The sequence below is a fragment of the Phocoena sinus genome, chromosome 19, assembly GCF_008692025.1.
Source record: "Phocoena sinus isolate mPhoSin1 chromosome 19, mPhoSin1.pri, whole genome shotgun sequence".
NCBI classification, from domain to species: domain Eukaryota; kingdom Metazoa; phylum Chordata; class Mammalia; order Artiodactyla; family Phocoenidae; genus Phocoena; species Phocoena sinus.
In genome coordinates this window covers 59,268,767-59,291,555 of record NC_045781.1, presented here as the reverse complement: position 1 = coordinate 59,291,555, position 22,789 = coordinate 59,268,767, and the positions used below count along the sequence as shown (strand labels likewise).

Here is a 22,789-nt window from a genome sequence, read left to right as displayed (position 1 = left end):
GTCCGCAGTGGGTGCCCGTGGGTGCACAGGCCAGTCCTGACGTGCTCAGAGCTTGAGGCTGCTCTGTTGCCCATAGTGGCAGTGGTCAGTGCATTTTCCCTGCAGTTCAGCATCTGGTAGTGAACCCGACCACGGCCTGGTGGGTGTGGAGTGTGCCTCCTTTCTGACACTCAGGCTGTCGCAAAGTCTGGGTAGAATATGGTTATTCTGCTACTTGGCATCCCGGTGGGACAGGAGACATAGAGGAGGAAAGCTACGTTGTCTCCTTCCTTTACTGCCTGGGTGGCTGTGCTCTTCAGCACTGGGCCTCTGCTTCTGGGACTGTTTCCTGTGAGGGGACTGGAGGACAGGCGTGAGCAGTTCAAAGCGCTCAGTGGCCATAGCGGTCCACAAGTAAAATGTTAGGTTCCGGTGTTTTTAGAGTTTTGCTATGCTAAATGCAGAAACTAAAATACATAAGGCATGTTTTTGCCTAGTAACTTCAGTAGATGTTTATTTATTATGAATTCATTTAATTCCTATGAGAGTCTCACGGAGGAAATACAGTTGACCCTTGAACAACACAGTTCGGTTTTTTTAAATTAATTTTGGCTGCGCTGGGTCTTCGTTGCTGCCCGTGGGCTTTCTCTAGTTGTGGCGAGTGGGGGCTGCTCTTCGTTGCGGTGCACGGGCTTCTCGTTGCGGTGACTTTGCTTGTGGCGGAGCACGGGCTCTAGGCACACGGGCTTCAGTAGTTGTGGCTCACGGGCTCTAGAGCGCAGGCTCAGTAGTTGTGGCGCACGGGGGCTTAGTTGCTCCGCGGCATGTGGGATCTTCCTGGACAGGGCTCGAACCCGTGTCCCCTGCATTGGCAGGCGGATTCTTAACCACTGCGCCACCAGGGAAGTCCACAACACAGTTTTTAACTGTGTGGGTCCACTCAGTATATGCAGATTATTTTCAGTAAATATACTGGAAAAACTTTTGAGATAAATGACAATTGCAAAAATTTCAGATAAACCACATTGCCTAGAAATATTGAGAAAATTAGGTATGTCGTGAATGCATAAGATACACGTAGATGCACATGACATGCAAAATACACAGAAGGCTGTGAGGAGTTAAGCTTCGGGTCAGAAGTTACGCACAGATTTTCACCTGTGGTGGAGGGTCGGCAGCCCCAGCTCTGCACTGTTAGCTCTGCCTCCACCGTGGTCGTCCTGAGGGCCCAGGATGTCCCCTCATGGTCAGCGTGACCCTTCCAAACTCTGCTCCTGCAGTACGTGGTTCTTGGGGAGGTCGAGGCCCGTGTGGGGCCCCAGCGCTGCCGCAAGATGGTCAGCCAGCCAGGCCTGTGAGTCCCTGTGCTGGCAGAGCTGCTGAGGCCGGGCCAGGCGGCCGCAGCGGGTGTCAGTGTGTGCAGAGGTGGCGGGCGGACGAGGGGCGCGGGGTACAGACACAGGGGCTGTGGTGACGTGAAGAGCTATGCCAGCACCTCGGAGAAGCCTGGCCACCTGGACTGCAGAAAAGTGGTTCCGCTGCTGGCCGGGCGGGGACGAGAGCGGGCCCAGGGTCAGTTGAGAGTGTGGCCCCTGAGGTGGCGGGTGGCGCCCCTGCTCACAGCGCCGGTCCCTGCCTTGCAGCGTTGTTGGCTCAGATGGCAGTGATCTCTGAACAGCTCCGCTCCGCCCTGGGCCTCGGCGAGGATGACAGCGACTTCGAGGGGGCCCCGGTTCAGCTCAGCGTCAGGGCCCCCAAGCTGCAGCCGTGGGAGCAGAGGGTGAGTGTGGGGCACCAGGGAGACCACACGTGAGTTGAGGGTTTCGGGCCGGGGCTGCCGCTTGCGCACAGACTCTGTGTTTGAGAGGAAGTTGTGGCAGAGGCTGCTCGTGGCCCTTTGTGGGCAGGTTTGCTGACCCTGCTCTCTGCTGAGAAGCTCCGTGACGACCCCTGGGGGCCCCTCCCAGGGTTTGGGGATTCCTGTGCTGAGGCGTTGCGGCCTCTTCTCCGGATGGGGGCTCGTTTTCCAGTCTCGTCAGCTCCACTGTGGCCCTGTACGTCCAGGGTGGAAACACTGTGATGTGGCTTTGCGGCCCTGAGACCTCTCCTCTCTCAGGTCGTGGACCTCCTACTGACGTCTTTCTGTCAGAACCTCATGGCGGCCTCCAGCGTTGCCCCACCAGACAGGTAGAGGCTAGGCGGTCTCACCGGGTGGTTTGGAGCTGTCCTGGGGTAGCCTGGGTGCTCGTGATGAGAGTGGCCGTCGTCCCTGGTCCAGCTCTGAGCCTTGGGCCCTGGTCCTGCCCCCCGACTTCGTGCTGCGCTGGGGAAGGACCTGGCTGCGGGGCGGTGGCGCTGACTTATCCAGCAGGGACGTGGCGACGGTCAGCGTCGCAACAGGAGACCCTCCTGGTTGGGGAACAGCCTGGTTCTTTCTTCAGTCTCTGGCGCCTGACTGCTTGTCCACCAGGCTCCAGGCGGGCAGTGCAGGGCCAGGCCTGGCTGCTGCCACTGTTCTCTGTGGCTCTCCCCACAGGCAGGGCCCCTGGGCCGCCCACTTCGTGAGGACCCTGTGCAGACGCAGGCTCCTGCCGGCTCTGCTCAGCAGGCTCTGCCAACTGCTCCATCACCAGGTAGGGCTGCTACCTCCTCCAGCCCCCACAGTGCTGAACCTCTCTTCTTTTTAAATATTTCTGTATTTATCTACGTACGTACGTATGTATGCATGTGGCTGCGCCCGGTCTTCATTGCGGCATGTGGGCTCTTAGTTGCGGCACGTAGGCTCTTAGTTGCGGCACGTAGGCTCTTTAGTTGCGGCACACGGGCTCTTAGTTGCAGCACACAGAATCTTTAGTTGCAGCACGCGGGCTCTTGCGGCATGCGGGATCTTTAGTTGAGGCACGCAGGCTCTTAGTTGCGGCATGTGGGCTCTTACTTGCGGCATGTGGGATCTCGTCCCCTGACCAGCGATTGAACCCTGGCCCCCTGCATTGGGAGCGCGGAGTCTTTAGTCACTGGACTACCAGGGAAGTCCCTGAACCACTCTTCTTTCCTATTTTAGGGCCCGAGCCTGAGTGCCTCACATGTGGTGGGGTTGGCTGCCCTGGCCGTCCACCTTGGCGAGTCCAGGTCTGCCCTCCCGGAGGTGCATGTGGGCCCTCCCACCCCTGCCAGGGGCCTGCCCGTCCCCGAGCTCTTCGACATCCTCCTGCCCTGTAGGACCCAGGAGTCCTCAGCCCTGTGTCTGAAGTGAGTGTCCCTCTTGTCAAAAGTAACACACGTTCACCAGACAAAATTAGCACAGACACACATGCTCTACAGATGACCAGTCTTTACCGTGTTGGTCTGTACCCTTCCAGAACCTTGTCTTGGGTGTATTTATGTGTGTGTTGGTATCTTCAGTTATAAAAGTGAGATCACCCTACTTTGCTACCTGCTTTTCAAGATGCTCACAGTGGGCTGCAGGTGCCCTTCTCCAGGTTAGGTGGCCAGCGGCTGGCTGGACCTGTCCCTCAGGTTAGGTTCCGGGGTCTCCCTGTGGTGAGCAGCTTTCTCTGGGGGATGTTTCTACACACACAGCTGTCCCATCCAGAGGGTTTTGAGACCCATCGTCCAGTTACGTGCTCATCCACTCGCTGCACACTGCGTGCTAGGCCCCCTCCCGGCACCTGGTGAGTCGCAGGGAGCCCGTAGCCTGGGGTCGGCGGGTGTGAGAGATGGGCGGGGGTTGGGTGAGAGTGGCCATCCCATGGGCAGAGCTCTGGGGAGTCCACGTGTGACTCGGGCCCGAAGGGCTTCCTGTGGCTGCTGAGGTCAGGACGGAAGCCAGAGGCTCTGGTGGGAGATGTTGGGACCAGGGTCGCGGCTCACGGACTGAGCTGGCATTAGGAGAGACAGGGAGAGCCGAGCACAGGAACGCGGCCTGGGACCAGTGCCCGCCAGCTGTCTGCGCCATCCACAGCAGCACCACTGACAAGTCCGCACTGGGAGTCGGGCCCCTTCCTCGCCACGGTCCTGACTCTCTGGGCCTCATGGTCACCTCTGTTCTTGGCAGCCTCTCCCTCCCACACATCACAGCCCGCCATGGGCAGGCAGAGGCTGAGTTGGAAACCGGACATGCTTCGCTCTGGCTCTGGGGTTCTTTTAGGCGGGAACAGTGAATAATTTGCCATCATGCAGATGAATGAGAGCCTTACGCAATCACACGGGGAACACCCACCTCGCACCTCCTCACTTCATTCCCTTGGTTCTGACCGTGGCTCTTGACACGCTGGGAAAGCAAGCCCTTACGTGCAGAGCCTGCGTGTTCATGTGTTTTCTGAGTCTCTCGTCAACGTGGAAAGAGCTCAGGCCAGACGGCCTGACTGGGGGCTCTTCCCGAGGGCTCGGGGGAGCCGGCCTGGCTGGGCCTGAGGCTGAGCGCCGAGCGGCCGTCGGGCTGGGAGGCCCTCAGTTCACGTTGTGCAGTTCACGCTCTTCTTCCACCTGTTGTTTTGCGTGGATCCCATTTCTGTGTTATAATCTGTTTTCTATTTTCAGATTTTGTACAGCGGCAATTTCCTATTCTCTGTGTAAGTTTTCTTCCCAGTCACGTGACATCTCGTACAGCTGTTTGTCTCCAGGCCTTATAAAAAAGGTGAGTCTTGTGGGTTCCTTTTTCTGCTCTCCTGTAAGTTCCAGTCTTGTATGGGTTTCTGGCCTGAAGCCTGTGTGGCCTCCATCTCGGCACCGGCCTCGTTCGTAGCCGACTTGTCTCCTGGCGCCACCCTGCCGTCTGCTTGGGTTGAACACTGCCTTTTCCTTCCATCTGAGTTAAGAGGAGGGGCTGGCAGGTGACAGCTACAGATGTCCCTCCTTATTTATGAAGTAGGCAAGTTAGAAGATTGACGTTCATAGAAAGTGTGTCAGCATTGAAAGAAGCACCCTGCGCTTCCTCTGAAGACAGCCTGGGAAGCCGCGTGTTAGAATCCTCAGCGTCAAAGGCGGCGGTGCCGTCACAGCGGGAACCGGTGTCGCTGCGCCTGCAGAGCTTTAGGGCACATCTCCCATGAGGTTCGAGCCTGGTTCAGAGTTCCAGGCTCTGCGTCGGACTCCTGGGCGCTGCTGGGAGCTCCACCGCGTCAGGAGCAGCCTGGGGTCCAGGTGCCCCTGTGCTCCCGGTCCCAGGTGCCGACATTTTAAAGTGTGGGATAGAGATCCGGAGGAGCGGCCCAGAAGAGGAAGTCCTCGCCCTGTGTCCCTGTGTCCCCGAGGTCCCCTGGAGCAGCCTGTGGCCCTGTCAGCATGAGGGCGGGGGTGCGACCTCCTAAGGCGAAGATGTGCGGCCCAGTGCATCACTGAGGGAGCATCTCCTGCAGCCAGGGAGCGCACTTCTTAGAATGCCGGTGCCCGCGGCTCACAGGGGACGGCCGTGCGCGGCTGCAGGGCGTGGCAGCTCAGATGTGTGGTAAGGGCTGGCTGCCCACTGAGACCAGGGGCTCCTCGCTGCCAGCCGAGCGCAGCCAGGCCCCTGCGTGTTTCCTCGGTCTCACAGCACACACGCCACTGTCTTTTTTCAGTTCCAGTTCATGGTGTTCAGATGGTTCTCAGAGGCCCGAGACCCTCCCTCTTGGGAAGACCCGGCCAGCTCTCCCTGGCGGCCCCTGTGCCTGCCCTCCGTGGACTGGCAGCGAGCCGCCCTCTGCCTGTGGAAGCAGAGGACCTTGCGGGAACTGCTGAAGCAGGAGGGACTCCATGTAGGTCCCACTGTCCCTTCCCCTGCTTTGCTCCTCCACGCTCTGGGCTCCGTGGGCGCAGGACGTGGGCGGCGGGCCTGACCTGACAGAAATCACTCCTGGGATCGTCAGATTTTAAACACGCCTGCCAGGCTGCGAGCTGGGGCCGGGCGTCTCCAAGCACAGTCACCGGAAGCTTGGCCGCTCAGACAACGTGCCCATGTGACTGTTTCTGCCACCTCTTCATAACTTTCCATTTATCTCTTGGATGTTTGCCTGCCTGTTTTGGTCTTTAGAGAAGAAGTTGTGTCGTTTTATTGTGTGTGTTTTTCAGCTCTTTTATTGTTAATAATCAGTCATACAAGAGTAGGTCCGATCATCTGCCTGATGCCAGGAGCAACGAGGCAGGAGCAGCCGCGCCTCGATCACTGTCTGCACACACGTCCCTGCTGGTGCCGCACAGCCCCGACGTTTACACACACTGCGTGTGCTGCATGCGTGTCCCCGAGACACGTTGTTACACACAGTGTGAGGTTTTTTTTGTTTTTGAATTCTGATGTCATTTATTGGCACAAAAATTATTCAAATACAGCATGGTGTCTAGACATGGCTACGCTTTATATTTTGTGCATTTAGTTTATATTTCTCTTGCTCCTAATTCCCAACATGTACTAGACCTTCCTTCTCTGTGTCAGCGGTGTGAGGTTTTGAGGTTAGTCTGTGTTGACGCGTGGAGCTGTGACTGTTGGAAGCATGTTGTCACGTCAGGTTTATCTCTTGGTTGTTTGCACAACTCGGTGAGCTAGAAAGCGATCGTTGTGCAGAGGTTGCGGGCTGTCCAGGACCAGGCAGCAGTGTTGAGGACTGAGTTTAAAGACCAGTTTGAACAGTTTTGGTTAGCTTCACGTTCAGAGTTAAATGACTGATTCTTCATCTGGGCTTGGTGCCAGCCTCCCAGTCTAACCCTGGGAGATGGCATAGGACGATATTTCTGACAGACACACAGGAGACCTCCAGCTAATATGAGAGGGCAGCGTCACAGCCCCGACCCGTGGCTTCTGTGCTCTGTCCTTGCTGTGGTGGTCACTTGGTCCTTTTCTCTCAGTTGACTTACAGAGACTGGTTACAGCTGGAACTAGAAATTCAGCCTGAAGTTGATTCTCTTTCAGATACAGAAAGGTAAGTGCTTAAAGGATCTACCCTTTAAAATGTTAATACAGTTTTCTACACTGTCTTTAAGTCTAAGTTTTGTCATTATATCCTCAGTTTAATGTTCAGTTTAACGTAAGTGTGTGAGTACAATTTTATTCATTCTTTTATTCGAGAAACACTTATTGACCTACAGTTTGCCAGACACTTCTAGAATGTTCTAGAAGCTGGGGATGCAGTGTGAACAAGACAGATGGGGCACACGAGGCACATACAGGGCTTCCCACTCGCACTCTGCCCCAACGCCCCTAAGCCGTTCTTCACAGGAACTGTGCAGAACCGGGCCCTGTGTGAGCCTGGGGGCGGGCAGGGTGATAAATAAGGTGGATTAGAGGGCACTGAAGACACCAGATGGGGCTTTGGGAGCTGGTGCCGGCGGGCAAGGATCAGAGAAGGCTGCGCCTGGGGAGGGCCACAGTGGGGAAGCCCTGGAGGGTCTCAGCTGGTGTCGGCCAGCCAGGGAAGCAGAGGGGAGGGTGGGCAGCGCCTTGCCGAGTGCTGGCTTTGAGGCGTGTGGCACCAGGGGTGAGCGAATCAGAGTCTGAGCCCCATGTGAGTCCCGGGGCTGGTGACTGAGACCGCCAAGACGTCAGGTGTGCTATCCTAGCCTCGAGCAGGTGCTGAGGGGCCGTGGGTTTGGGGGTGGGTCAGGGGGCACAGAAGCCAGAGGTGGCTTGTCCTCAAGCCACCGTACTTGGAGTGGTCAGAGACGTCCCTGAACACGGGGGTGCTGTGTCGTGGTGTCAGATTCTGACGGAACAAGTAGAATGAGGAAGGACAGTGATGGGCAATGGGAGGGATGACCCGCTTCCTTTCCCAGCTCAGTGGGCGCTTCCACCTTTCAGGTTTGTGCGCGGCCTGCCTCCTGTGCGCTTCCTTCCTTGCCAGGAGGGAAAGAAGGAACTAGTTTTCTGGCCTGCGGATCCATAGGACCCCTTCTTAACTCACCCTCAGGTCACTGTGTGTTGATGGTGTGGGTCCTGTTCAGGGCCTCCTTCCGTCTCTCCTGATTGCAGTTCCAAACAGGCTTTGGCGGCTCGCTCCCTGCCCCTCGTGGTCACATGGGGAGGTCCTGCTTGGGTCCTGTTATTCCTGCAGGAACAGACTGCAGTGTTGGTGGCTGTCTGTGCTGTGGTTTCAGCACCACGGAGCCTGGTCCATATGTGGATGCTTTGCTGGTGGACCTGGGACAGTGCAGGCACCCGCTTCACCCCCAGCTCAGCAGCTGTAGACCTGCAGTCCCCGTCACCCCTGGCTGAAGCAGACCCTGGCCCGTGCCTCCCTCAGCACAGACCCTGGCATTTGCATTGCAGGCAGGACTTCCACCAGTGGGCCATCCACCAGCACTTCCTCCCCGCGCCCTCTGCCACCGGGGGCTGCGATGGAGACCTGGAAGTCGCCTGTGCCACGCTTATCGACGTGCTCATGGACTTCTGCCAAAGGTTAGGAATGTTAGTGCCCAGAAGAGTCTGTCTTTTGATTTTGGTAGCTCTAAGAATGTTTTATTTCTCTCAGTCCAGTTTGTGTTATACAGAGCACAGTTGAACATATCCTGATCGCAAGTTTGGGTTTTCGAGATAAAGGCAAGCTTCCGGAATCAGCTTCCTCTCTGTGCATAGATTTGCCAGTGGCAGTGACCTGGTCTTTCTGCTTTGTCTCCTGGTATCAGGGTTATTAGCAAATGTGATGAGAATAAAAGGTCAAGCAAGTGGTGGGCGCCAGTGTTGTCACCCACAGTGCAGGGAGCACTGGCGTGGACTGCCTGCCATGAAAGGCAGGCGTTCCTGGCACCAAATGGGCTGTGCCAGGTGTGGCCTTCTGACGTGGCCTGTTTTTCTCATCGTCCTCGTGGTTGCTGTGTCGAGGTGGTATGTCGTGTTATCTCATTATGGTTTTGATTTGCTTTTCCCTGATGGCTTATGATGTTGAGCATCTTTTCACGTGCTGGTTGACCATTTATGTTATCTTTTTTGGACAAATGTCTAATCAGATCCTTTGCCTACTTAAAATTGGGTTATTTGCTTATTGAGTCATAAGAGTTCTTTATATACTCTAGATACTTGGTCCTTACCAGATATATGAGTTGCAGATATTTTCTTTCATTCCATGAGTCATCGGTTCACTCCCTAGAAGGGGTACTTTGATGCACAAAAGTTTTAAATTTTGAAGAAGCCTTATTCATCTATTTTTAGATTTATCTCTTATTTTTAGGCCTTTGATCCATTCTGCATTAATTTTTTATATGGTGTGAGGTAGGGATCTGGCCCCATTCTTCTGTATGTGGATATCCAGTTGTCCCCTTTTGTTGAAGAGACTGTCCTTTCCCTGTTGAATGGTCTTGGTACTCCTGTGGAAAGTCCATTAGCCACACATGTGAGAGTTCACTCCTGGACTCCTCATTCTATTCTACTTATCTGTATGTCTATCCTTGTGCCAGGACCACACCATTTTGATTACTATAGCTTTGTAGTAAGTTTTAAAATTGGAAAATGTGGGGATTTCTTGGTGGTCCAGTGGTTAGGACTCTGCACTTTCACTGCTAAGGGCCTGGGTTCAATCCCTGGTCGGGTAACAAGTTCCAACAAGCCATGTGGCATGGCCAAAAATAAATAAATTAAAAAAATTGGAAAATGTGAAATCCTCCAACTTTGTCCTTTTTCAGGATTGTTTTTGGCTATTCTGGGTCCCTTGCACTTCCACCTCAATTTTAGGATCAACTTACCACTTTCTGCAAAATGAGATGAGATTCTGATAATGACTGCATTGTATCTGTAGATCAGTTTGGGTAGCATTGCCATCTTCCTATCCATGAACATGGGGTGGCTTTCCATTTATTAAGGTCATCTTTAATATTTTCAACAATATCTTACACTTTTTAGCACGCAACTCTTGCATCTCCCTGATTAAATTTATTAAGTATTTTATTCTTTTTAGCACCATAGGCTCATTGCTTTAATTTCACTTATTTGCTCTGGTGGTTTTTTATTGTGAATTCTTTAGGATTTTCTATATAAAAGGTCTTGAAATCTGCCAGTAGAGATGGTTTAACTTTTTCTTTTCCAATCTGGATGCCTTATATGTACTGATTTATTTATTTGCTGAATTGTCCCGGCCAGAACTTGACAGGGCAGTGTTGACTGGAAGTGGTATGAGTGGACAGTTGTCCTGGTCCTGATCTTAGGAGGACAGTTTTCATCATTAAGTACGGTGTGAACTGAGGGTTTTTCATAGATGCCCTTTGACAGGTTGAGGAAGGTCCCTTTTACTCCTAGTTTTTTTTGTTTGTTTGTTTGTTTTTAAATCATGAAAGGGTGTAGCATTTAATTTAATGCTTTATCTGTGTGGTTTTCGGTTTTTATTCTACTCATATGTTTATTGCATTAATTGATTCTTGCATGTTGAGCCAACCTTGCATTCTTGGGATAAATCCCACTTGGTCGTGGCATGTAATTGTTTTGATGTGTTGCTTGAGTTGGTTGCTGGCTTTTTGCGGCTGTGGGCACACGGTGAGTGTCCTGCAGTCTCCGGGTACCTCCTGGCCCTGTGACCACAGGCCACTCTGGAGGCAGGAGGAGAAGCAGGCAGCCCAGCACAGTTAGGAGACACTTAGGAGGCTTTCACTGTGTTTTCATTTCAGTTCAAGGAGTTATGATCACTCAGAGAATTCTGATTTGGTTCTTGGTGGCTGCACAGGAAATCGCGATATTTTTTCCAGATTGCAGGTGAGTTAGAAGATGTAAAACTCAAGAGTGTCCACTGCGTTTAAGCCGCGTGCTATTAAGGTATTTATTATGAATATCCAGTGAGTCCTAAGGAACCTGACCAGAACGAAAGCTTGAGTCACACACACAATGGCTGAGACCAGAGAGGCCACGTGCTCTGTGAACTCACCTCGCCGTGAACATCACAGGAACACGGAAGCGAAAACTGTAATACGGGAAGCATCTCCAGGCTTCAGGACGTTTAAAATTTGAGAACAGGAAGTAAAGATACTGACTTCGGCAGCAGCGTGGCTGCTACTCCTGTTCTCTGCTTTGTAGCTCCTGGTGCTGCGTTGGGAGGTCAGGCTCTGAGGATTGACATAAATGACCCTCCACTTGGCCGAGGATCAGGAGTTTGCACGTGTCGGAGGCTGGGAGACTCTCCCGTCTCCCGGCTCACTTGGCAGCAAGGCAGGAGCACTTTTAGGAGAGTGCAGAAACCGTGTTTCTCACGTTGAAGTGAAAGGGGCGTTTCTGTCAGCATGCTGCTCTCCCCAGATCTCTTGAGCGTGAACTCTGGGGTCAGAGTGCAGCGCAAGGCCCCATCCTGCATCCTCGTCCACTGTGTGCACTGGGGGTCTGTAACTTTGGAAGAGTACGTGCGATTTTGTATAATAGGAGTCGGCGTTCCCGCTTTCACTCTTAAAAAAGTGCCTGACTTTAGAACGTGTGGGGAATGAAAGAGAAATCATGGAGGATGTGGTCTGGAGCACTGGGAAAATGTACTTTAAAATGAGTAAAGCATCCCACAGAGAAAGGACCCGAGTCCCCCAAGCCCTCATCTTGACCTTTGTCCTCCACGTCTGTCATAACTGAACGTGGAAGAAAGTGACCTGTGAGGGCAGACACAGCGGGAGACGTGGGGTTGGGGTCACACGTGACGGGGCGATGATGAGACGGGTGCTCGGCATCTGGGGGGAGAACACACGTGTGCCTGCAGGCTGTGTGCGTGCCTCACTTGTGTGTTTCACCCTCGGGCTGTGCGCACACCCCCACCTGCACAGGGGAGCAGGTGACAAACGGGTGAAGCGTTAGCCAGGGGGAGTCTGGGGAAGGGTGTTCTTTGCACTGTTCTTTTTTCATTTTTGCAAAATCCTGCAGTTGTTCAGTCATTTCCAAGTGAAAAGGCTAGTTGCACTCACTCTGCTGGCCCCACCTCAGGGCCCTGCTGGGAGTGAGAGGCCCCAGGATTTCTGCCTCTGGCCGTGCTCTCTTCCAGGAGATGGCTGCTGACCTGGAGCAGGGCCCAGCGCCCCTCGGCCATGCTGCTCCCCGGGGCCACGTCGTCTTTGGGGTTTTCTGCAGACGCCTCCAGGCCCTGGCTCGAGGGTGGGACGTGGCCAGCCGCCTGCGGCGACAGCAGGAGCTGCTCACGTGCAAACGGTAACACGGCTGTGCCCCAGGGTCTGTCTTCACTTTGGCTTCTCTTCCCACTAGTCGCTCGTCTCTGGCCCCCGCCCCAGCCTGGTCGGCATCTTCCCCGGGTCCCCCTGGAGAGCAGGGTCTAGAGGTGTGAAAGCAACTGGGGGTGAAAGTTCTCCTCCTGGGCTTCAGAAACCCCTCAGTTCAAAGACCTCGTGTGGAATGTGCGCTCAGGGTCCTCACTGCATCACGGCCGAGCCGTGCTGTCCTTCCCGGTCTCGTGAACTGGTTGGTTAACACGCTGCTCCCTGCCCTTGGTCATCGTGCAACATCACACCTGGTCTGGGGACACACAGTGAGTGTCCGTCGGCCCAGCAGGGCAACAGGCCGCAGACCAGGGCCAGTTCCGAGCGGGCTGGGAGGGTTGGCTGCGCTCCGAGCGTAGCTCTCGGGGTCACCGTCCATGCCTCCCTCCTCCCAGCATCCTCCTCGGCCTGCCCCCCTCCGTGCTTGTCGGCAGCCCCCGCTTGGAGCAGCTGGCCGCCCCCGACTGCGATGACTTCTTCCACTTGGTCAACTCGGAGCTGGTAGGCGCAGGGCAAGTGAGCTGGGGTGTGGGGTCGAGGGGCTACGTGGGCACCTCAGGCTGGCTCTGGAAAACTCACCAGCACATCCGTGGTCACGTGGAGCCAACGCCTCGGCGCGTGTCCTGCCTGCCCACGCCGGGTCTCTGAGGGTAGGACGTGGCGCTCGGAGCTGCGGGTGAGCCCTTCACCTGGCTCGGCACCGGCCTGCGAGGCTAGCGACTGGGCAGCCTCGTCCTCCGGAGCACGACTCCTTCACGGAACCTTCCCCAGGGTGACCAGCTTGGGCCCTGCATGTGCAGACCATCCGGCCCGCCTTGCCTCCCCTCCGTCGGTTTCTTTTGGGGGCACGGAAGCCAGATGGTGCCCTATCTCTTGTCAGGGGCTCCAAAGGGTGACATCCCTGTGACCTGCATGCGGTCAGGGTCAGGGAGGTGCCGTGCATAAGTGCTCCCCTGCCCACTGCAGGGGAACGGCTTCTACACCAAAGATGGGTTCCCGCTTTCTAGAAATGCACACGTGACTAGAGCTTGACCTGAGGTTCTGTTCATTTGTGTGGAACTTTAAAAGGTAACTGGGGAAGCAGCAGAAATGAGATGAGATTTTCTTTAAGTTCGTTCTAAAGGCTGTTTCCCTTCGAGCCTTGAGAACGCCTGTGAAAGCAGCCAGGGAGGACACGGCAGGGACAGCACCTGGCCCGCCCGCCTGGGCCCATGGGGTTTGCGCCACGGCTGGCGGGCACGGGGGTGGACGCGAAGCCACACGGAGCCAGCCCTCCATGGATCGTGGCGGTGCCATCCTGCCGCGTGTCCTTACGTGCTGGAGCCCCCAGCAGCTGCCCGCCCTGTCCCGTGCGTGCTTCCTCACTGGCCTCTACCGTTGTGCAGAGAAACTTCTCCCACGACGGCGCCCTGACCCATGACATCACGGCCCACTTCTTCAGGGTAATTTCCTTTCCCTCTGCCCCTCCAGCGTCGCTGCTCACTCAGACCCCAGGGCTGGGCCCTTGCGTGTGCGGCAGCTCCCGGGGCCCTGGTCCACGTGCAAACCCTGCGTGCGGGCGTGTCTCCCCGCAGGGGCTCCTCAACGCCTGTTCACGAAGCAGAGACCCCTCCCTGGTAGCCGACCTGACCCTGACTGCCTGCCAGACCCAGTGCCCCTTGCTTCTGACCTCTGCTCTGGTAGGCTCCCCATCTTCTCAGGGGCGTTCCTGGACCTGGCGCAGCCGGGGTCCGCCCAGGGCTTCCTGGCAGCGTGATTCAGGGGAAGCTGCACCAGGAGCAGTTGGGACAGACCACAGGAGTTGGGGTGGGGCTCCTCAGGAGTCTCTGTGCCCGGAGCCGTTCACACTCCTACTTGCTCTGTGCTGACTGGAGCTGAGCGGGGACTGCTGCTCTGCTGGTCCGGCTGCTGGCCCGGCCTTCTCGTGACGTTCCACGAGTGGGGCTCCCACGCGGGCTTTCTCACCCCTTCTCAGTTTTGTCGGGAGGGAGGACGCAGCGCATTCCTTGCTGGCTCCCCGGGCGGCTGTGGCCTCTGCCTCACGGCTCTGCAGCTCAGCAGGGCCGTCCCAGGACCGGGCCATTCTCTGTCCACATCCTGCGGTCCTCCGCGGATTGAGGATGGGCACGCCTCACGGAGCTGCTTTGGGCCTTAAATGAGACGCTGTCCTTGCGGTTATGAAGCACTGATGAGCGGGAGACAGGCTCTGGGGGTGTCGGCCTGCGGGCAGACGTTGCCCGCGGCAGATCGCCAGCGTCACCCGAGGCTTCCGGTCTTCTTGGTGGGGGGGGGGGGGGGCGGGAACTGACCTGTCGGTGCCCGTTCTCTCCCATGAGCTGTGGTGGCCGCACCCTGGAGCCCGAGCTTCACTGCCGCTGGAGGAGATGCTGCCAGAGCCCGCTGCCTGCAGAGCTGCGGAGGCTGCAGGAGGCCCGGCACTTTGCCGGGAGGTGAGTGCGGGCAGCGGGACCCACTCTGGGTTTACGTGCATCGTGTCTCGGGAGCTGGAGGGGGCCCTGGGGAGGCTCTTGTGAGGCCCATGCGTGGAAGGGCGAAGCAGAGCCGAGCGGGACAGGTTACCGTCAGGACTGGCGTCCGGGGTCCACCTGCCCGTCTCCTCGCACATCCGAGTGGTGCTGGTCCTCGGAGGTCACAGCAGGGATTGCTGGCCCCATCCAGCCTCCCTACATCTTCCTTTGTGACCCGTTTTTATCCGAGGCACCTGTGTCCCCCCCACCCAAAGGGTCAGGGATGCTCGAAATCTCAGAAAACGAGGAAACCAAGTCTGCCCACAGAGTCTAATTCTGCAAAGAGCAGAGAACTTTCTTAAATCGCTGCATTATATTCCAGTTTTAGCTTTCGGCCCAGTTCTAACCTTCTGGAGAACCGTGAACACCACAGTGCAGTTGGAGTGGGGGCTGAGTAGAAGGCGGGTGCAGACTCTGGGTGGACGACTCCTTGCAAAGCTGAGGCTGCTGGGACCGGGCGCCCCCTCCAGGCATACCGCTTCCTGTGTCCGGGGCAGAGGGGCATGTTGACAGCCAAGGGCCAGCCTGTGGAGACCGGTTGGGAGGCCGGGGCGGGGGTGGTGGGGGTGGGGCGGGGTGCACTTTGGGTTCTGGCTGTGACGGGCGGGGGGCTCTTGTGGTGACACACACCTCCGTCTGCGGCAGCGTCCCTTCCCCCCTTGCGGCACCCCCCCCACCTGGCCCGGCCTGGCTCATGCGCGGCTGCCCTGCACTTTGTGATTCGACGGGCCGGGAAGGAGAGCATCCGGTGGGAGCTGGGGCAGCTGAAAGCCAAGGAGAGGAGGTAAGAGTGAGATCCTTTTCCCTGCGTGTCCTTTTCCAGCAGCCTCACTGGTTCTCAGGGTTCTGACCACACTGTGCTTTTCAAGGACAGACAAGAGTTTGGGGTGCTTGTAACTTTATTTGGAAGCAAAAACTTACTGGGTTTGTAGGTTTAGTAAGACTTAGGTTCTCAGGTTTGTCGATAAAAGGGTACTTTACATTTCATTCTCAAGTGCTTTTATTCAGCCTGTTTATCAACGCAACCCCGGGGTGGGGGGTCAGGGCTGGCTGTCAGCTGTCCAGCGGGACCTTCCGTCTCATAGCCTCCAGGCACCCGCACCCCAGTTAGCTGCTGGCAGAGACCAAGGGTGGACAGAGGGCTGCTCGGATGGCAGGCTGGTGGCCCCACTGGGAGCTGTGGGACACCCCAGGTGCCCCCTACCCAGAGCTGTGGCGTGCTCCCCTGTGTCTCCCCAGCTGAACCCCTGGTTCTGTGAAAGCCAGGGTCCCGCAGTAGCTCAGGCCGTACACACCTGCCTGAGAACAGTTGCTGAGCTGTGAGTTTTTGGTGATTGTAATTTGAAGTAAGAAACTACCAGGGAGAGTCTATTTTTAAGAGTTTTCAGGTTGTTTTTGCTGGAAGGATTTTAGTGGCTCCAGAGCCTCCAGGCCACTGTCACCCCCGCACACTCTGGCCTGGGGGGTCAGCAGACAGGTCCCCAAGCAGTAATAGTTTATAACCCATTAAATTTTCTCTTTAAGAGTGAATGGAAAATTTTCTTTCTCTGGAGATCCACTTAAGAGAGATTTATAACCTAGGCCTGTAAATCGTTCAGTTAACGAGGAATGTGTTCTTTTCCCCATTTAGAATTACTTTAAGGGAACGGAGCACAGGTAGTTTTATGTTGTCAGTGGACCTGTTTTTATTTGCAGCTGTGGTTTTCCTGTTTTTTTTTTCCTTGATGGGCCTGCTCTCTTCACATCTGACCCCACAGGTAGGTCAGACCCTCTGCCGCCGCGGGCAGGGCGGCAAGCAGCTGGTACGACCCCCAGGGCACTTGAAACCATGGGTCTCCCCGTCTCCCCCGAGACCTCCTGAGTTAGGGTCTCCGTGGTGGGGGTGGGGGTGGCGCACCTGGGACCTTTGTGCGAAGGCTTTCTCAGGAGAGAAACCCCAGGCCGTTGGCCTGCCTCTCGGTGTCTTATGTCCAGAGGCCCCAGGTGGACACCTCTTCCTTGCGCACTTGTCAGCTTAGGGTCCTTCTCCTCCTCCTCCTCCTGTGGGTAACAGGCCGCTGGCTCCCTGAAGCCTCTGGACGTCTGTGCCGAGGTCCTGGGGTGTCTGCAGAGGAAGAGGGTTTCCTGGCTGCCGCTCTTTCAGTTGACGGAGACGGGTGAGAAATCCGGAGACCGACTGGCCGGCCTGTGTCTGTCCTGGTTCCAGCCCTCTGATGGGAGCACAGGGGGGCGGCAGGGTCAGACTGCGGCCCCGCTCTTTAGTCCTTCTCTTCAGAAGCAAATTCAGATGGTTAAACATGAGCCTCTCCTTGGGGCTCACTTTGAAACTCATTTTTGCAAGTTTCTGTTCTTGGTAAGTATGTAGACTCATTTAAGCAAAATAATTTAGTGGAGTATCGAGGATCCCAGGGACGCCGGCCCCCAAGCCCTACTCTGCAGCACGAGGACGTCCACCCCTGCGCACAGGCACACGACGCCCGTGACGACCCTGACCCTGCAGGGAGGCACCTGCGTTGCTGACGGAGCCCCTATGTGTTGCAGATCCCGGCCTGGGGCGCACCCTCCTCCGCCTGGCCCCCGACCACCAGGTCAGGCTGCTGCCACTCGCCTTCTACAGGTAACCCCGGGGCCTGCTGGTCAGGGGAGGGGTGGCGGGGCTCCCTCGAGATGGGAACGGCTGCCCCTCTGCTGCCTGCACCGGCCTCAGTGAGGGCAGTGAGGTCCGGGTCACCTGACATCCCTCTCTGCTTTCAGCCTCCTGTCCTACTTTGACGAGGACGCCCTCCTCCAGGAAGACGCCTTCCTGCACGTTGCTGTTAACATGTACCTGAAGCTCGTGGGCCTCTTCGTGGCTGGGGAGACTGGTGCGGTTTGGACTCTGGCCCACGGTGGGGACCTCCAGGCCCAGGCAGGTGCAGGGCCAGGCCTGTCGCCAGACGGACCCGGGCGGCCAGCTCTTGGGGGCCCGTGCAGCCCCTCCTGGCGCAGCATGCAGCTGTGGGCACCCTGACCGCGGCTCTGTCTTCTCTCCAGGGCGACCCCGTAAGCCTGATTACAAACGCTCGTCTTTTTCTGCTGCAGTCGATACCTCGGTGCCCGAAAAGGAGCTTCTCAGACGTGGCAGAGGTAATGCCCAGATGCTCGCCTTGCTGTCCGTCTTTTTAAGTCCCCATCACTGTTCACTGTGAGGGTGCTGAAGGCCTTCGAGAAAGTGAGCACGCAGCGTCCAGCACTTGGCATCTCCCCGGGCCCTGGGTGTTTGGGGGCCATGGGCAGCAGCACGGGCCCAGCACACGGGCTTTCTTGCAGCTGCTGGGCACGAGTGCGGACTGTGACCCGGAAGTGCGTGCCGCCCTCCTCAGCAGGCAGCAGGCCGTGCTGGACCCTGACCTCTACCAGGAGCCCCGACTCTTCTGACAGGATCTGTGCAGGGCACGGCCCAACTCCTCGGTAAATAATTTATTACAAGCGTTAACGTGGAGCTCTCCGTTGCCCTGCAAAGTGGGTTACAAACCTCGACTGCATTAGTGGGGAAGAGGAATCATTTCTTTGAAGTCTGCCTCTGGCCCCAAGTCACTCTGTTTATAGAAGAAACTGCCAGTCCCGGAGCAGAAGCCACGAGGCCCCGTGAGCTGTGTGCTGAGCCCCTGCCACCCAGCACACGGGGTGGAGGCTCGTCGGGGTGCAGAGCTGTGCCGTCAGGCCTGAACCCCCATCACTGCCCACTGAGCTCGGGGGCGGGCGTGCCCTCAGGTGGGCTCAGCCTTCACGGCCTGCCCCGCTGCGGGCCCAGGCGGGGGCTCCGGGGCCTTGTCCGGGGTCTGCGTCAGGGGGTGCACCATGGACATGTGCACGTTGAGGTTGTGAGCCTTCTCGAACCGCCGGCCACACTGGTCGCAGGCAAAGTCCAGCTCCGTCTCGGCCTTGTGCTTGGTCATGTGGTACTTCAGGGATGCCCGCTGTCGGCACTGGAACCCGCAGACTTCGCACCTGGGGGCCGGGGGCAGGTGAGCCAGGGCACCGCTGGTGGGAGAAACCCCCCCCCCAACCCCCCATCCCACTTACTGCAGGGGCTTGGCTCCTGAGTGGCGCATCTGGTGGACCAGGAGGTGCTTCCGCTGCTTGAAGGTCTGCCCACACTCGTCACAGATATAGTTCCGCACCTCTGGGGACCAGAGAGGCAGTGACCACAGGCCCTGACACCCTCCCCTCGGTGCCCAAGTGCCTTACAGGTGACACAGCTCTGATACAGAGCCCTCCGGGTCGCCTGAAAATTGTCACCTGGCTGCAGCTTCCTCTCCAACTACTGTGTGTACCTTTCACCTGGAGCCTGTTTTCTTGCCCTTTAGGCCGATTTCCTTGAGCACAAATTTTTAGAGGAAGCCAAAGCAGCAAAGTTTCATAGCAGCAAAGTTTCATAGATGACTGACTGATGACAGCTGCTGCTACTCTAAGACCCACCGCCACGCTGGGCCCTCTGCGGGGTACCCACTGCAAAGGCAATCTTAACGCTCTTGAACAGAACTTGAACCGTCACGCCCCACGCCAGTGGTTCCACTGCAGGCCGTGCCAGTGGGACAGCTGCCACACGCTTCCCGCCCCACGTCACTGCACGTCCCACTGCTCATCTACCAGTACCCGAACCAGCCTCCCAGGCAGGCTCCTCCCTCACTAGGGGCAACCGTCCCCATAGCACACGATCTAGCCTCTTTTGTGTTAAAAACAAAAACTGCTTGTGGTCACGACCGCTGGCATCCAGACTGAGAACAGCTTGACCCAAACCAAGAGAATTACTGTGTTTGTTAGAGACACAGACAAGAACACTTGGAGCAAAAAACACAAGGAAAACTGTTTCGCTGTGGAACCAACAAGTAAATGTGCGCCAACAATTAAACGGTCAACTCTGAGTGAAGCAACTCATTTTTACAAAGTTCAAAACGAGAAAAACTCTCTCTTAGGGATAGACACAGATGTAACAAATCTATCTAGAAGGGGGTGTGGTTTGGGAGAGCTGCCTTCTGTGCAGAAGCACTGACGATGCGCACCAGGCACGTAAGAGTCCAAGGTATGAACGCATGTTCAGAGAGAGAAGGGGGCGGTGGGCCTCACGTGCTGTTGGCGGTGATGACTAGGGCACTGTCTTCACTGTGCTTCCTCCCCCAGTTTCTACAACGGATGCGGGTCACTTGTAATCCAAAAAGCACACGTCATCTTCTTAAAGTAGTGATTTAAAAAAACACGACAGTAAACCCACAGAGAGGTACCAGGATTCTTTGGCGCCGGTTTCCCAGGAGGCAGCCCTGTCCACGGGGGTGGGTGGGGGGACGCACCTGTGTGGATGAGCTTGACGTGGCGCTGCAGGTAGCGGTCGATCATGAACACCTTGTTGCAGCCGGGGTGCGGGCAGGGCCTCTCCCGGACCTCCTCGTGGTGCTCCTTGACGTGCTTCTGCGGGAGGGACCGGGGACCTGAGTGCCTCGGCCTGGCCGACACCCCTGGTCACAGCACGTGCCTCCCTCCCACAGGCCCCGCTCGGCACCCTCCTCTCCCCAGAGGAACAGATCCCAGCACTGCAGGCCTGTCCAGCCTCCCCCCAGTCCTCACGGGCCGGGGCCCTCACCTTCATGCCGTCAGCCCCACGGTACACGGCCGTGCAGCCCTGGTGAGGACACTTGTAGATGGTGGGCAGCTCCTCCCTGCAATGCAGAGCACACGTGGAGCTGCGGCCCCGACGGGCTGCGTGGCCCGGACGGGCTGCGCGGCCCCGGCCCCTCACCTCTCACAGCGCGGCTTGCCCTTCCAGCCCGGCTTGGGCCCAGGTTTCTTTCGAATTTTTGGTTCTTCTGACTTCTTGGCTTCTTTGCTTTCACTCTTCTTACCAGAGATCCTGGGGGAAAAAGAGGACACCAGTCAGTGATGTTTCTGATTGTTTGCATATGCACTGCAGGAGGTGGGTCTCCTCGGGCCTCCAGGGCTAACCTGCTTCAGTCCCCGTGCTGACTGGCTGGCCCTCATATTGACCCTTGGCCGCCAAAGCTAGAACAGCTCTTCGGGGAGGTGGAGGCGCTGCACTGCCCCCTCGGGACACAGGAGTGGGCCTTCATGACAACTTTCACTCCCTGTCTGAAACATCAACACCATAATTTTGGAGACAGCATGGAAAAAGGTGGGGCAGGGGAGACTCGGGGGTCAGTCCCTCAACAAAACTATCGTTAAGCTAGAAAAGATCGGGATCCACTCTTCTGGAACCTGCTGGGAGACTCACGGCAGCCAGGAGAGAGCTCTGCGCCCACTGCCGTCCCCCACTCCACAGCCCCTGGGCAGCGGGGACCTTGTCCTCCACACGTGGGGTCATGCATTTCAGCCAGTCTCGCAGGCCCCAGAGGACCAGGCCAGACACAGTAACTTCCCCCCCCGCCCTGTGGTGTCCTTCAAAGACTTAAAGATACATGCACACTTTTCTTTCTAGATCCAGGAGTTTAAGGAAATCTGTCAGGAATAGAAGGAAACTTCTAGGGCCATAGCAACAAGCCCACAGCTGACACCATGCTTGGTGGTCAAAGACTGGAAGCTTTTCCTCTGAGATCAGGAACAGAGAGAGAGGGGGCGGTGGGCCTCACATGCTGTTGGCGGTGATGACCAAGCAAGAACAAGACAAAGATGCTCATTTTCACCACTTCTCAACAGAACACTGGAAGTCCTAGCCACAGCAAGTAGGCAAAAAAAAAGAAAAGAAAAGGCATCTAAATTAGAAAGGAAAGAAAATTACCTCTTCACGATGTCATGATCTTATATGTAGAAAACCCTAAAGAACCCACACAGAAAAATAAATTCAGCAACGTTGCAGGGTAGAAAATCAACACACAAAAACCAGTTCTATCTCTATACACTAAAAATGAACAGTCCAAAAAGGAAATTAAGAAAACAATTCAGTTTTTAATAGCATCAAAAAGAATAAGACACTTAGGAATAAACTTAACCAAGGTGAAAGACTTGTACACTGAAAACTGCAAAATGCTGCTGAAAGAAGTTAAAGACCTAAATAAGTAGATATCTCATACCCATGGATTGTAAAGATGGAAGTAATCCCCCAAAGCAATCTATAGGTTCAATCCCTATCAAAATCCCAATGGTGTTTTTTACAAAAACAACAACAACAAAAAAACAAATTTTCACATAGAATTTCAAGGTACACTGAATAACCACACAATTTTGAAAGACAACAAAGCTGGAGAGTTCAAACTTCCTGATTCCAAAATTTACTACAAAGCTACAATAATCAAAACTGTGTGGTACTGGCAAAAAGACAGACATACAGACCAACTGAATAATTGAGCGACCAGAAATAAACCCTTACAAGTACAATCAACTGATTTGACAAAGGTGCCAAGACCACTCACGGGGGAAAGGACAGTCTTTTCAACAAAAGGTGCTGGGACAACCAAATATCCACATACAAAAGAATGGAGCTGGATCCCTACCTCACACCCTACGTAGAAATTAACTCAAATGGATCAAAGATCTAAAACTAAAATTCTTAGGGGTAAATCCTCTAGGACCTTAGATTTGGGAATGGTTTCTCTTAAATATGACACCAAAAGCACAGCCAACAAAAGTAAAAACAGGTAAACTGGACTTCAAAATAATTTTTTGTGCACCAAAGGGCACTATGAAGAGAGTGAAAAAAGGGAGAATATATACAACTCAATGGCAAAAAAGCAAACAACTCAATTAAAAAGTGGGCAAAGGACTTGAATAGACATTTCTCCAAAGAAGATACAAGCACGTGAAAAGATGCTCTACATCACTCATCACTAAGGAAATGCCAATCAAAATGACGAGGTACCACTTCACACCCATTAGGATGACTATTAAAACACACACACACACCCAGAAAATAACAGATATTGGTGAGGATGTGTAGAAATCAGAACCCCTGTACACTGTTAGTAGGAAATGTAGAATGTGCAGCTGCTGTAGAAAACTGTATGGCAGTTCCCCAAAAAGTTCAAAGTACCATATGACCCAAAGAATTGAAAACAGGGTCTCACACAGATACTTGTTACAACAGCCTTTATACCACGATTCACAATAGCCAAAAAAAGTATAAACAACCAAAACTGACAGATGAATGGATCAACAAAACGTGG

At 55.4% G+C, this 22,789-nt stretch overlaps 2 protein-coding genes across 2 annotated transcripts in view; one reads left to right on the top strand and one right to left on the bottom strand.

Moving 5' to 3' along the window:
• Positions 1-19,546, top strand: part of FANCA (FA complementation group A) — a 50,946-nt gene extending 31,400 nt beyond the window's left edge. Inside the window, 24 exon segments of the mRNA XM_032611956.1 lie at positions 1,623-1,759; positions 2,096-2,166; positions 2,516-2,612; positions 3,041-3,228; positions 4,519-4,615; positions 5,538-5,714; positions 6,799-6,872; positions 8,216-8,344; positions 10,540-10,624; positions 11,883-12,046; positions 12,507-12,612; positions 13,497-13,553; positions 13,686-13,790; positions 14,448-14,459; positions 14,461-14,561; positions 15,285-15,333; positions 15,335-15,423; positions 16,001-16,005; positions 16,335-16,396; positions 16,693-16,795; positions 17,181-17,256; positions 17,394-17,547; positions 17,673-17,765; positions 17,949-19,546. Coding sequence (XP_032467847.1) covers positions 1,623-1,759; positions 2,096-2,166; positions 2,516-2,612; positions 3,041-3,228; positions 4,519-4,615; positions 5,538-5,714; positions 6,799-6,872; positions 8,216-8,344; positions 10,540-10,624; positions 11,883-12,046; positions 12,507-12,612; positions 13,497-13,553; positions 13,686-13,790; positions 14,448-14,459; positions 14,461-14,561; positions 15,285-15,333; positions 15,335-15,423; positions 16,001-16,005; positions 16,335-16,396; positions 16,693-16,795; positions 17,181-17,256; positions 17,394-17,547; positions 17,673-17,765; positions 17,949-18,056 — 2,339 coding nt within the window. The 3' untranslated portion in view covers positions 18,057-19,546.
• Positions 17,466-22,789, bottom strand: part of ZNF276 (zinc finger protein 276) — a 16,242-nt gene continuing 10,918 nt past the window's right edge. The window contains 5 exon segments of the mRNA XM_032611936.1: positions 17,466-18,629; positions 18,705-18,804; positions 19,970-20,087; positions 20,260-20,335; positions 20,416-20,526. Coding sequence (XP_032467827.1) covers positions 18,389-18,629; positions 18,705-18,804; positions 19,970-20,087; positions 20,260-20,335; positions 20,416-20,526 — 646 coding nt within the window. The 3' untranslated portion in view covers positions 17,466-18,388.